The 15,382-nt window shown below is 44.5% G+C and overlaps 1 protein-coding gene across 2 annotated transcripts in view; it reads left to right on the forward strand.

Annotated features, from left to right (window-relative positions):
• Positions 1-698: 698 nt before the first annotated feature.
• The window catches only part of LOC117348061 (ring-infected erythrocyte surface antigen-like), a 62,016-nt gene continuing 47,332 nt past the window's right edge, over positions 699-15,382 (forward strand). The window contains exons 1-2 of one of the 2 annotated variants that reach the window (XM_033919712.1): positions 699-778; positions 13,724-13,810. In XM_033919712.1, the coding sequence (XP_033775603.1) occupies positions 706-778; positions 13,724-13,810 (160 nt within the window). In that variant the 5' untranslated portion in view covers positions 699-705. Of the gene's footprint in view, positions 779-13,723; positions 13,811-15,382 lie in introns of those variants that run through there. The other variant, XR_004536903.1, reaches the window with a different exon arrangement.

The raw sequence follows: 15,382 nt of genomic DNA on the forward strand, positions 1-15,382 counted from the left end.
ATTATCTCTTCCTTTCTGTAAGAGATCCCAGTGCCTATCCCACCCTTTCTTGAATTCAGACACAGTCTGTCTCCACCACCTCTACCAGGAGACTGTTCCAGCATCTACCACCCTTTTTGTAAAGAAGTATTTCCTTAGATTACTCCGGAGCCTATCACCTCTTAACTTCATCCTATGCCCTCTCATTGCAGAATTTCCTTTCAAATGAAAGAGACTTGATTCATGTGCATTTACATTACATGGGTATTTAAACGTCTCTATTATAGCTCCCCTCTCCCGCCTTTCCTCCAAAGTATACAGACTGAGATCTTTAAGTCTGTCTCCATACACTGGATTAACTAAATCAAAGGTAATTAATTCTCCATTCCCAAAGCAATATGTGAGGGGGGGGGGGAGAGCAGCCTGAAGGAGGAGAAGTGCCAAATTGAGGGAGGGGGAGCAGGATAGGATGGCATTTCAGGGGCTCCGCTAAAGTAACCTAGCCATCCCCCAGAGTGGTGTCTCCATTATTGCCAGGTACGAAAGAGCCAAGGCGGGAGCTGGGGCCGCGTGCGCCGCACGCGCTGCAGTAGCCTATGAGAGGGCTTGGCGTCGGGCCCGCGAGCCGAAGCGGGAATCCCTGCAGAAAAGGCGGGAGAGAGCGTGGGCCGCACGCGCTGGTGGCCAACGGTCGGTTTGAACCCCCGGCTGAGGGCGGAAGGAAGGATGCGCCTAGCGGCCCTGCTCTGCCTCGGCTCCGTCCTTACTTTGCAGCGCTCACCGCGGGCCAGGCTCACAAGTAAGTGTCTGGCGCCGCAAAAGCAACCGAGCCATCGGCTCTCTTCCTCCCCTCATTAAATTGCCAGCTCTCCTTGGCACAGTTTTGCCCTGCTCCCTATTTTCTGTCTATTCTAGTTCCCCATTGGATGGGAATTTCTGATCCTCCTTGAAGTCCATATTGGCCTCAACTCTTCACATGCATTCATTTCATATAATCACTAGGTGACCTCTAAGTGTGCAATTTCATACTATTGACAATCCAAAATACAGGGGTCCTTTTTCAAAGGCCCGCGCTCAATGCTAATGCATTCAGCGTGCGCTAAAAACCATAGCGCACCTTTGTAAAATAAGGGGACAAATATATTCTTGAGGTGTTGTGGAACAAATCTTACTATTCATTTTTATTGTTTATTACCATCTGAACAAGGATACTCTGGAAAGGCTTTGAATAAAGCCGATGATTTCATTTTCTGTCTCTCGGTGCAAAAATAGCAATGCAGGCACACAAAGCTCATTATATAGTTAATCCACAAATTTCTTAGGCCCTTCAGCCTGTCTGCTCATTGGTTAGAGCACAAGCCATCAAATGTTTTCCTCTAGGCTTCCATTCTCTGTTCCTCTGTCACCCTCATTTCTGGGACCACCAACTCTATTTTGGGTCACTCCCCACCGGTTCATAGACAACAACGCGGAAGACAAAGGCGCGCGCCAAAGAAAATTACTGTTTTTAGGGGCTCCAATGGGGGGTTTTGTTGGGGAGCACCCCTAGTTTACTTAATACAAATCGCGCCGGCATTGTGGGGGGTTGTAACCCCCCCATTTTTCTGTAAACTTAACTTTTTCCCTAAAAACAGGGAAAAAGTGAAGTTTTCAGTAAAATGTTGGGGGTTACAACCCCCCAAACCCCCCACAACGTGGCGCAATCTGTATTAAGTAAAGTGGGGGGGTTCCCCCCCACGCCCCCCTCATCGGAGCCCTAAAAACAGTGATTTTCTTCGGCGCGCACCTCCGCACTGTGCTCAATTGTCTGGGCGTGCCTTTGTCCTGGCGCGCTTTTGACCTGACACCCTCCCCACCAACTGTACAAATTTTCAGAATGATCCCCACCTTACCATCTCCAATTTCAATGAAACTTGACACATAAATGCTCTGTCCTAGCTTGAAAAACTAAGCCCTGCAAAGTTTCAACCTCGAAAACATGAAATTCATGTAGTAAGAGATGCCTAAGTAATATAACATAGTAGATGAGGGCAGATAAAGACCCGAATGGTCCATCCAGTCTGCCCAACCTTACCTACTCTTTAAATTATCAATTTTTTCTTCTTCTTAACTATTTCTGGGCAAGAATCCAAAGCTGTGCCCAGTACTGTGCTTAGGTTCCAAGTAGAGGCCCTAAAATTTTTGTGTGTATCATACAAAATAAATGGGCAACTTCAAGAACCTCCTGTACACAAGAGTATTGTTAACATCAGCCTAAAATTTAATCTACATGTACAACTTTTTTGTACTTAATAAGCTTTTAGAGTTTAAAAAGTCTAGGCTAAGTGCTCTTCTAATGTCTCAATGGCAAAGTTGGCCAAAAACTCAATTTGCTAATTTTTGGCTTCATCTTTGGGGTGCCATAGATTTGTAACAAATTTAAATGGTTTCTTCTTGCTTGGTACACCTGCTCGACTACTGATTGTTATCCATTTGTGAAAATTTCAAGGCCTGCTTTCATTTATTTGCAAAGATATTTCAAGTCAAACAGAGCAGCAAAAATATTAATAACAAAATTTTACCCATTTTTGAAGCCTTGTATTTCAGTTTTGACACCAGCAATCACTTTGGTTCAAAAAGCGTTGGATCAAGCAACTTTTTCTCTACCAGATATCAAAATTTCAGGAATTTGCAATTGAATTCAGATAGTCTCAGCAGCATAACTAACTATTTAAAAAGTATTAATTGTATTTATCATTGGAGGGTTCTTCAAATATTAAAATTGAATTATGAAAGAACTGTACGCCACATATAATTTACTGTTTATTGTTTGTTTTTCAATTTGTGGCACAGGGCTAAAAATTGCCAGGCACTAAGAATGTTGGTTAGTAGTAAAGGAATTGTGTTAAGCTTACTACATATGTATTTAATAGTTATTAAAATATTGTCAAAACTTACATTGGTCCATGGTGGTTTAACCACTGCCAGTTTATTCAAACTGACAACCTCATAGCCAGGCAAGTCCAGCCACGGGTGAGTGTATTATTGACCAGTTACTGTGCTTGGTGAAGGCAGAATTGCAAAAATGTGGTCTTCAGAAATCCTGCAATTCCAAAGTGCTTAGTGCTCTTCACATATAAAACTCACACACCAACAAAAAATTTCAAAGTCCATCAATCTATAGTTCATTAATGCCAAAATCAGTTTTTAAATGCAGAAATCAATTCACAGTCCACCACTCCAATGTGTTAAAATCCAGAAACTTCCTCTAATTGCTCCCATATTGAAGAATACTAAGGAATCTATTGCACTTAATTCCAATTATCGGCCCATAGCCAGTATTCCGTTGTTTATCAAACTAATGGAAGGGTTGGTTAATGCTGACTTGGTGAAGTATATAGAAAAATTCGATGTTCTTCATGATTGTCAATCAGGGTTTCGTTCAGGTTTTAGTAAGAGACTGTACTAGCTTCTCTGATTGATTATCTTTATGGACTATTTAGTGTAGGCTTGAGTGCACTGATCCTTCAGTTGGATCTAAGCAGTGCTTTTGATCTGGTTGATCACAAAATTTTATTGGACTTTTATTCAACTGGAATCTCGGGTAAAGTCTGGAATTGGTTTGAGGGTTTTTTACGAAATAGATGTTATCAAGAGTTCCTTTTACTAAGGTGCACTAGTGTTTTTAGCGTGCGCTGAAGATTAGCGCGCGTAAACCCTGCGCTAAACGAAAAATACTAACGCAAGCTCTATTGAGGCGTTAGCATCTAGCGTGCTCACTAAGCACACTAAGCGCGCACTAAAACCGTTAGCGCACCTTAGTAAAAGGAGACCCAATGTTTAGTGAGGAAATTATTCTTCTTTATGGAGTAATTCCTGTGGGGTGCCACAAAGCTCTCCATTAAATCCCAGTTTGTTTAACATTTATCTAGCTCTGTTAAGAAGACTTTTGCATAATTTGAAAGTTAAGTTTTTCATCTATTCAGATGATATTACTATAGTGCTTCCACTTACATCCTTTTCAATGGAAATAAAAAATCAAATTTCTTCTATATTGGTCTATATTGAGCAATGGACAATCAGGGCCAAACTTAAACTTAACTCTGAAAAAACAATATTTTTTTTGGCCAGTCCTTCTGATAACATCAATGAAAATATACTCTACCTGAATGGTCAAACTTTCTCAATATCCATCACTATTAAAATTTTAGGAATTATTTTGGATCATCACCTAACTTTGGATGACCACACAAATCAATTGACAAAAAAAAGCTTTTCAATTTTGTGGAAACTTCGAACAATAAAGAAATTCTTTGACAGTGTATCTTTCAGGTTACTGGTACAGTCTTCCATCTTATCTGTTCTGGATTATTGTAATATAATATATTTGGGATCTCACAAAAAACTTTTAAAGGGTTCATAGACAACGGCGCGAAAGACAAAAGCGCACGCCGACAATTGAGCGCAGTGTGGAGGCGCACGCCGCACAAAATTACAGTTTTTAGGGGCTCCGATGGGGGGTTTTGTTGGGGAACCCCCCCAGTTTACTTAATAGACATCGCGCCGGCGTTATGGGGGGTTTGGGGGGTTGTAACCCTCCACATTTTACTGTAAACTGAACTTTTTGCCTAAAAACAGGGAAAAAGTTAAGTTTTTAGTAAAATGTGGGGGGTTACAACCCCCCACACACCCCACAACGCCCACACAACGCGGCGCGATGTCTATTAAGTAAAGTGGGGGGTTCGCCCCCCCCGTCGGAGCCCTAAAAACAGTAATTTAGAGCGGCGTGCGCCTCCGCGCTGCGCTCAATTGTCTGGGCGCGCCTTTGTCCCGGCGCACTTTTGACCTGACACCCTTTTAAAGAGATTAAAACGTATTCAGAACACATTGGTTCATTTGATTTTTGGCCTGAAAAAACATGACCACATTACTGCATTTTACAAATAGTTTGCATTGGTTACAAGAATATTGTTCAAGTTTGGTTGTATTTGTTTTAAGACCTTATTTGGTCTGGCCCCTGTTTACCTGTCTTCGTGTTTTGAACGATATAAACCAAACAGGATCACTCGAGGACATTATTTGTTTGTTTATCCAACCATAAAATCCTGCTGATATAAGAGATTTTTTGACAAACAGACAGACAAAATGAATTCATGGTTATGTTCCATTATTTCTCAGGCTCATTCTTATATGTCTTTTAGGAAACTGCTGAAAACTGAGTTGTTTGGTAAATTTGTAAATTGAAGTTTCAATTTTGATTGGTAAATTGTATATTGATATTTTAAAATGTTTATCTTAATCTGATTTTAATGTATTTTTAAGTCAATTGTATTTTATTCATTGATTCTTCTATATGTGAACCGCCTAGTGGTGTGGCAATATACAAAAATAAAATTATTATCATTATTATTATCCTTGCCCACTGGTTGGATTATGCACACCACAATGCCATGTTGGGCCCAATGTGTTTTGGGAAGCCTCTAAGACAGTTTTACAGGGACAAACTATAAAATATGTAGCTGACAAGCGAAAGAGCCAAAATGCAGCCCTCATGGGTCTCTCGGCTCCTATGTGTGCTTTGAGAGGCACACATAGGACTCTTTGGACAGACACCATTATACAAAGTATTAAGGACATAAGAGCTCAAATAGATACTATTCTGGATCAAAGGGCGTGAGAAAATATCTATTTTCAAAAGTTCAAACTCTACCAATGGGGTGGAAAGGCGGGCAAAGTAATGGCCAGTCTAGTAAGACCATATAGGAAGAGACAGGTCATTAGATTTATGAAAAATGGCCAAGGACGGAAAGTCTTCTCCTGAACCTGTACCAAGTAACTTGCAGTCACCCTGGATAATATGGAGGAATAGGGCAGCCAGAATCAGCTATAATAAACTTGTATTTGCCAAACGGGAGGGTCTGCTGGACTTGCATCGTTATAATGTTGCCACATTAATGAGATTTATCTATGAGAGCATTGGGTTCTTCTAGATACTCCCCTCCGGGCTGGATGGCAGGCTGGAGCTCTCCCTTCACCTTTACAAACCTGCTGCATTCTCCTCGGTATAGGCGGGTACTTGTTATCCAAACTTAAATTTATGCACCCTTTCTGTGTTGCCTGGAAGTGGTGGCGAAGGCTGCAGGGCAAAACAAATTTGGCATCTCCATTTTTACAACTGGTGGGAAAGCTGGGTGTGGGAGGGGATGTGCACAGATGGATTAAGCACTGGTTGTCGGGTAGACTGCAGAGGGTCGGAGTAAAGGGACAATATTCTGACTGGCGGGGAGTCACGAGCGGTGTACCACAGGGATCGGTGCTGGGGCTGTTACTCTTCAACATATTTATCAATGACCTGGAAAAGGAGGCAAAGTGCGAGGTTATAAAATTTGCAGACGATACCAAACTGTGCAGCAGAGTTAGATCCAGGGAGGAGTGTGAGGACCTGCAAAGGGACCTGGACAAGCTGGAAGACTGGGCAAACAAATGGCAAATGCGCTTTAACGTGGAAAAATGCAAGGTCATGCATATAGGGAAAAAGAACCCGTTGTTCAACTACAAATTGGGGGGGGGGGCATTGCTGGGAGACAGCAGTCTAGAGAGAGACTTGGGTGTGCTTGTGGATGCATCACTGAAGCCATCTGCGCAGTGCGCAGCAGCCTCGAAAAAAGCCAACAGGATGCTGGACATCATAAAGAGGGGCATAACAACCAGGACGCGGGAAGTCATCATGCCATTGTATCGAGCGATGGTGCGTCCACATCTGGAATACTGCGTTCAGTATTGGTCGCCACACCTCAAGAAGGACATGGCGGTACTTGAGAGAGTCCAAAGGAGAGCAACGAAACTGGTAAAAGGGCTGGAACACTGCCCATACGCCGAGAGGTTGGATAGGCTGGGGCTCTTCTCTCTGGAAAAGAGGAGGCTCAGGGGAGATATGATAGAGACCTTCAAGATCATGAGGGGCATAGAGAGGGTGGATAGGGACAGATTCTTCAGATTGAAGGGGACAACAGGTACGAGGGGGCATTCGGAGAAACTGAAGGGAGATAGGTTCAAAACAAATGCAAGGAAGTTTTTTTTCACCCAAAGGGTCGTGGACACTTGGAATGCGCTACCGGAGGAAGTGATCAGGCAGAGTACGGTACAGGGATTCAAACAGGGATTGGACGGATTCCTGAGGGATAAAGGGATTGTGGGATACTGAGAGAGGTGCTGGGATGTAATACAAGTATAGAAAGCTAACCAGGTAATAAGTATGGAAACCCAACCAAGTCGTGAATGTGCAAGACCGGAGGGTTAGGACTTCGATGGGAAGATAGGACTTAAATGGGAAACCAAGGTGGCAAGGGGGCCCCTTCTGGTTATTCAGACAGGTCGTGACCTGTTTGGGCCGCCGTGGGAGCGGACTGCTGGGCGGGATGGACCTGTGGTCTGACCCGGCGGAGGCACTGCTTATGTTCTTATGTTCTTGGACTAGGCCACCGACCATTTATTGATTGGGCTGCGTGTCGGGCTACGGCCCTCTATGACATGGTGGTACCGTGCACGGGTATATTTAATTTCTTTTCTCACTTTAAGGAGCAATGACGGATCCCCAATAGTCATTTTTTAGCATACATTCAAGCCAGGCAGTATTTCTCTACACTGCAACAAACTTATGGGGTCTCATGCACTGAATTCTCTATCTATGTGGTACAGTGTCCTGTGGTCTGTAGGGCTTCAGGCTGATATACATCCACTCAGAGAAAAATAGAACAGTGGAGCTCATTGATGCTTTCTTGAGCCTATTTCAGACTCTACACTTTTGTGAAGTCGGTGGCTTTACGAGAGATACAATTTAAAATTCTTTATAGAGCTTACATCATGAAAACAAGGGGAGCTCAGATGGGATTGTGGGAGGAGGACACATGTGGTAAATGCAACCAAGCGCCAATCACGTTTCTTCATTCCATCCTTGAATGTCCTGAATTAGCAGAGTGGAACCGATCCTTTTCTTATATTGTACTTGTGTTGCAAAGACATATTGAGTGGGATTATAAAACCTTACTACTTGGGGATCAGATACTTCTGGAAGCTCAGGGTTTCACCATACCGCAGAGATGATTTATATATCTGGCACTTGAAGGCAGAATGCTGGAACTAGAAGCACTTCGAGCAGTGGAGGAGGAAGACAGAGAGGCAGTAAACTTCAAGACAGAGGAAACCATTAAGGAAAAAGTCCGGGAGTTAGAGAAGTTCATCGAGGAGACATACAGAGAGGCTGTGGAAAATCACCAGCAACAGTGGAATTACCAAGATACACCTACAGTGAGTGAGGACCACCTGGAGTACAACCACAAGGAAGAAATGGGTGACACAGCAGCGAGACCTGGAAACAGCGGAGGGAACCCACAGGAAGACAAGTCCGGTGCAAGCCAACGCAAGGATGAGGGAAGATGGATATGCACAGAGGACACGGACCTATGGCTGGAGAGACAAGAGAAGATAGAGAAGACAGCAATTGTCGTGGGGGACTCCATCATTAGACAAGTCAACAGCCACATAGCTGGAGGAAAACAGGATCGGCTGGTGACCTGCCTACCGGGAGCCAAGATAGAAGATATAGTGAGCCGCATCAACAGGATCATCGACAGCGTGGAAGAGGAAGATACGGTGGTGGTGATCCATGTGGGGACAAACAACATGAGCAACAGGAACTACAGCAGGGAAGTACTGAAGGACCAGTTCCGGATGCTAGGAAGGAAGCCGAAGACCAGAACACCAAGCGTAGCATTCTCAGAGATCCTGCCGGTACCCAGGGCCGATGAGAAGAGGCAGATGGAGCTGCAATCAGTCAAAGTGTGGATGAGGCGCTGGTGTGAGGAAGAAGGATTCCACTTTGTGCGCAACTGGATGACGTTTTGGGGGAAGAGCAAGCTATACAGGAAGGATGGACTCCACCTCAGTGGAGATGGAACGAGGCTACTTGCAAGCAACATCAAGCGGGAAATTTAGAAGTTTTTAAACTAGGAAGAATGGGAAAGCTGACAGTCGACCAAGAGTCGATGGTTTGGGAAACGGTATACCAGAGGATACCGTGCAGGAAGATTGCGGGGAAGACTCACCGGATCATAGGCAAGGCAGAAATCCTGATGGATTGAAAGGGACACAAGAGGGGAGGAAATGCAAGAAAGTAACAGTCCGCAAACTGAAGTGTATGTACACGAACGCAAGGAGCCTAAAAAATAAGATGGGGGAATTGGAAGCTATGGCACAAAAAGATAACCTTGACATCATGGAAACATGGTGGAATGAGGAAAACGTCTGGGACACTGTGCTACCGGGATACATGCTATACCGCAGAGTCAGAGTGGCTCAGAAAGGTGGGGGCATTGCCATATACATCAAAGAGGGAATTTAATCTACTGGAGAGAACACGCCACAACCGACGGATAAGTTAGAATCTCTATAGGTCAAATTTCTGGGAACAAATGGACTGGAAACAAAGATTGGCATCTACTACCGACCCCCAGGGCAGTTTGAAGAAATTAATGGAGAAATGACGGACGAGATTAAACACAATTATAAGGGAGGCAAAGTAGTTATCATGGGTGACTTCAACTATCCGGGGATAGACTGGACCCTAAGCACCTCCGGCTGCAGTAGGGAGACAAAGTTCCTGGATGCTGTAGGCAATTGCTTCCTGGAACAACTCGTCAAGGAAAATAATAATAATAATAACATTTTATATACCGCAGGATCGTGAAGTTCTACAAGAGGAAATGCAATTCTGGACTTAATTCTAAATGGACTGCAAGAACCGGCACAAGGTGTCGAAGTAGAAGGGACACTGGGAAGCAGCGATCACAATGTGATCTGCTTCGACCTGGACGCAGGGAAGAAACATTGGTCCAGAACGACGGCCACGGCGCTGAACTTCTGAAAGGGAAATTACGAAGGGATGAAACTCATGGTGGGGAAGAAGATTAGGAAGAGGATAAGCACTGTAAAAACGCTAGAGCAAGCATGGTCCCTTTTTAAGGACACAGTCACCGAGGCGCAAAATCTATATATACCGCGTATCAACAAGAAATTCAAGAGGAAAAAGAACAAGGAATTAGCGTGGCTCACTGTAGCTGTGAAAGAAGTGATAAGAGACAAGAAGACTTCATTTAAGGAATGGAAAAGGTCAAAAACAGACGAAAACTGGAAAAAGCACAAACAACATCAAAGCAGAAGCCATAAGGCGGTAAGAGGGGCCAAATGAGACTACGAGGAAAAAATAGCCAAGGAGGCAAAAACTTCAAGCTGTTCTTTCGATATATTAAGGGAAAACGATCCGCGAAGGAAGTGGTGGGGCCGTGGGATGACCATGGAATAAAGGGAGTGCTAAAGGAGGACAAAGCCATCACCAACAGACTGAACACATTTTTTGCATCTGTATTTACCGAAGACGATATGCACAACATACCGGAAGCTGACAGGCTATAAGCAGGAAACGAAGATGGGAAACTGACTGGGTTGACGGTCAGTCTAGAAGAGATATGCAGGCAGATCCGAAGGAACTGAAAGGGGTTATAGCTGAACTGCTGTCAATTGAATCTGTCGATCAAATCGGGAAGGATTCCGGAAGACTGGAAAGTGGCGAATGTTATGCCGATCTTCAAGAAAGGTTCGAGGAGAGATCCAGAGAACTACAGACCGGTGAGTCTGATCTCGGTTCCGGGAAAGATGGTAGAGGCGCTGATAAAGGACCACATCATTGACCACCTTGACGGACACAATCTGATGAGGACCAACCAGCACGACTTCAGCAAAGGAAGATCTTGTTTGACAAACTTGCTGCACTTCTTCGTGGGAGTTAATAGGCAGATAGACAAGGGTGACCCCGTCGACATTGTATATCTGGATTTTCAGAAGGCGTTTGACAACGCATGAATGACTACTTCGAAAAATTGCGAGCCATGGAATCAAGGTTGAAATACTCATGTGGATTAAAAACTGGTTGGCGGATAGGAAACAGAGAGAGGGGGTAAATGGACAATACTCAGACTGGAAAAACATCACTAGTTGAGTGCCGCAGGGTTTGGTTCTTGGACCCGTGCTCTTCAACATATTTATATACGATCTGGAAATTGGTACAATGAGCGAGGTGATTAAATTTGCAGACGATATGAAGTTATTCATAGTAGTGAAGTCACAGAAGGATTGTGAAGACCTGCAACATGACATAAACACGCTTGAGAAATGGGCTACGACATGGCAAATGAGGTTTAACGTGGATAAGTGTAAGGTGATATATGTCGTTAACAAAAGTCTTATACATGAATATAGGATGTCCAGTGCAGTACTTGAAGAGACCCCCCAGGAAAGAGACTTGGGAGTACTGGTCTACAAGTTGATGAAACCGTCCGTGCAATGCACGGCGGCGAAAAGAACGGATTGGAAAAGGTTATCATGCCACTGTACTGGGCCATGGTACGCCTTCACCTGGAATACTGTGTCCAGCCGTACTTGAAGAAGGACACAGTAGTACTCGAAAGGGTCCAGAGAAGAGCGACCAAAATGATTAAGGGGCTGGAGGAGTTGGCGTACGGTGAGAGATTAGAGAAACTTGGCCTCTTCTCTCTTGAAAAGAGGAGACAGAGGGGACATGATTGAAACATTCAAGATAATGAAGGGAATAAACTTACACTTCTCCCTCCATATTCGCTGTGATAGGGGATTAACAGAACCGCAAATAACTTTTTCATATGTTATTCACTGTTTTATATTAAAAACCATCGTGAATATAGTGAAACCGCAAATAACATGACGGGAGACCTGGTCTGTTCCTGAAGAAGAGGCAAAACATGGTGAAAAAAGTGCGATTTTCTCTGTAAACGCTTGGAATCAGCGATTTCTCTATGCAAGCTGATGTAATTTGGGGGGAGGAGCCAGCAAGCTAAAAACCATGAATAATCGAAACCGCAAATACTGAAACCACGAATACTGAGGGAGAAGTGTAGTAGATAAAGACAGGTTGTTCACCCTCTCCAAGGTAGGGAGAACGAGAGGGCACTTTCTAAAGTTAAAAGGGGATAGATTCCGTACAAACATAAGGATGTTCTACTTTACCCAGAGAGTGGTGGAAAATTGGAACGCTCTTCTGGAGGCTGTTATAGGGGAAAACACCCTCCAGGGATTCAAGACAAAGTTAGACAAGTTCCTGCTGAACCAGAATGTACGCAGGTGAGGCTAGACTCAGTTAGGGCACTGGTCTTTTACCTAAGGGCTGCCACGGGAGCGGACTGCTGGGCACGATGGACCACTGGTCTGACCCAGCAGCGGCAATTCTTATGTTCTTATCCAGCCTTCCATACACACATTCATACTCCCACAAGAAACAGCCTCTTCCCTCCCCCTCCTCAATGTTGTTAATGAGAGATTGGTAGGAGTTGAAGGTATGCTTTCCAGAGAGCTATGTAACCCAGAATGTCAGGACTTGGTATCTCCCCCTCTTGTATCAGGCCCTCCAGTTCCTCACATTGAGTGCATACATAAGACCGCCTCCCAGAGGGGAGGTAGTCATACATATGGCAAACGGTGCAGAAAACTGGGTAGCTCAACATCCTGCTTCTGTCTGCTGCTTCCATTGCTGTCCACTTGCCGATCTGCTGTCTGAAGTGGCTTCTCCCTGTTTCCTTATGTAGTGTCCTTGGTTTTACTGTGAGGTCGCTCACCTGCTACCCTTGCTTGCTTGTTGCTTGTGTGTCCTCTGTGGTTGTTTATTTACTGCTTGTCTGTCCTGTTGTTCTTGCCTGTGTAGGTGTCCTTTCCTAGTGTTTCTTCTTTGCAGTGACTCGTCCCAAAGCCTTTGCAAAGGCACTCTCGCTAAGGCGAGCGCCTTTAACGCTCGCCTTTGACGCATGCCGAATGGCTGAACGCCGATGGCCCCTCCCCTTTTAAGGGGGAGCTCCGGATCGGTGCTTTGCTGACATCGGAGGGGTGGGTGGAGCTACTTCTCACCGCTGCCCCTCATTCTCTTGTTCATTCCCCTCTTACTCCTCTCTCACTGTTCTCCCAATTCTGCTCCTTCTCCTGCCTTCCGACTTTCTCCTGCCTGCTCTACTCTCTGGGCATTGAAAGATAGGAGAATGCCTTTCTTTGGGTGGGGGGGGGGGGGAAAAGGAGGGGTCGGAGGGAATGGAATGGCATCTCCTTTTCCGTTAGGCAATCATGTACCTTCAGTCTCTATGATGACTATTTTGTAAAATTCAGTATGTGACTGGGAGGATGGGCCAAGGATAGATGGGACATTTTACTTCTTGTTAATCTCTAGTCCTTTTCATCTTTGTTTGCCCATGTCCCCAGTCCTTTGCTGTTCTTACCATATTTTGGGCTGCGTTGGCCACCTCTCTTGCATGCTCTGCAGACCATAGTATTTCCTTTGCTGAATCTGTTCTTACCCTTTCATGTCATAGCTATGTTTTTGCTTACAAAAGGTACTGTAACCCTCATGTTTTGTAACAAATGGTTGTCACCCTTTTCCTTTGATTCCTCTTAATAAAAGATTATTCCTCCTCTCCCCTCCAAAAATAAAAAAGAACTGGTTTTCTCCCTGTTTATACTAATGAAGATTCCCATAGCCCAAGAATTGTAAAAATATCTCTGGGTGGTCCTGCTTGAGCAGAGCAATCGGGTTTCTTCCTAACTTTAATTCCTTCAAGGAAGGAACCTCAAGTTGGCCTTGGCAATCTTTCAGGTCTAGGACATTTTATTTTTTCTGTTGTCTCTCTCTCTCCAGGCAGCTATATTCAATGGCTTCATGACACTAGTCCTCCTGCATTGCATCCAACATCCCCAGAAGAAGCCATAGCGACCTTCCCCACAGGTAAGAGTATGCAGAGGAGGGAGGTCTAAAACGTTTCTACACAAAATACAACAGCTCCTGGATTGCTGATCAGTCTTGTATGGGAGAGGTAAGTGATGCTAGAACTCCTTTGGTTGAATCCCTTGCCCCCCCCCCCCTCCTACCATCACCACCATAAAATCTCTTTTTCAGGGCTACAAGTAATGCTATCCAAGCAATCCTGGGAAGGTAATCCAGGATATTTTAATTTGGCTGAGGTAGACCCGTCCTTGTTTCAGACTGCTGCAACTTCATGGCAACAGTTAATACTCACTGGTTTAATATATTTACTGGCAATAGTTAATAGTCACTGGTTTAAGACTGCTTCCTTAAAAAAGATCATGAGTAATACTATTTCAAATCTCCCAAAAAAGACTGCAAGTTCTTTTCAGGCACTCCAAAAGCAGCAAGGCATACCATTTCAAGTGGTTGCCCATTATATGAGGTGGTATTTCTTAAATTTGTTAGCCAAGAAAAACTTGAAGATGTGAGCCTTTATAGGCTGGAAAAGGAGCATATGGTCTGTGGCCCAAGCTGTAGTGTGTGGCAAATGAAGCACAGAGACTGGTCATTTTGAAGGGTTTTAGTCTAGGCCAAGGGTCAAAGCTATCTGTCTAGCGCTCCAGCAATCCTGGTTTCTAGCTTCATGAGGTGGTGGTAGATAATGTAGCACAAATAGCTAATGTAAAAAAGACAAACTAGCATTCCTTGAATATCCTAGTACGGGAGTTAAATTTTTATGTGGGATAGTTTCCCAACAGAACTTAGCAGTAGTTCACGGAGTTAATACCATTATTAAACCAAAAACTATTTTGAGCCTACAGTTTGGAACCCTGAAGTATAAAGGCTGGCAGTCAGGTGAGTTATCTCTGCAAATGGACCTCAGATCAACCTGGTGAAACTCCAAGATGAGTTATCTGTGCAGCTGAAAAAGGAAAACAGGAACCAGGGGGTAGAATATCTTGGTAGGACAGAAGCTGTGTGTCCAGATTTCTGCTTTTTTGGAGAAGCCGGCTCCTTCGGTGTGAAATTATCTTCAAGTTCAGGGATCCATGGTGGCCATGCTGGATGGAGTCCCTTGGGTGATAGTGCACATACGCCCTCTTTGATATGCCTTACTCTCTCCCTGGGCACCCCACCAATATGTGACTGCCATGAGCTTTGATGGCCCGAGTGAGCATGGCCTGGTGGCTTCTCCCGCAATTGCTCTGCAAGGGCATTCTGCGCCACATTGCTTCCTGGATTGTGGTAATGATGGATGTCAGCCTTCAGGGCTGGGGAGCTCACTGCAATTGTTGTCCTATACAGGGGTGTTGGACTCCGATACAGCGAAAGTGGTTAATCAACAACTAGAACTCCGGGCCATTCATCTGGTTTTGATGAGATTGCAGAAGACCCTGGAGGGCCAAACAGTCAGGGTTTTCTCCGACAATGCAATGGCAGTAACCTATGTCAATTACCAGGGAGGAAACAAGAGCACTCCTTTGGCTCAGGAAGCCCACCTTCTTTTCATTTGGGCAGAACATCATCTCCTGATGCTGAAGGCAGCGCATG

The sequence above is a fragment of the Geotrypetes seraphini genome, chromosome 14 (assembly GCF_902459505.1).
Source record: "Geotrypetes seraphini chromosome 14, aGeoSer1.1, whole genome shotgun sequence".
In the NCBI taxonomy this organism is placed as follows: domain Eukaryota; kingdom Metazoa; phylum Chordata; class Amphibia; order Gymnophiona; family Dermophiidae; genus Geotrypetes; species Geotrypetes seraphini.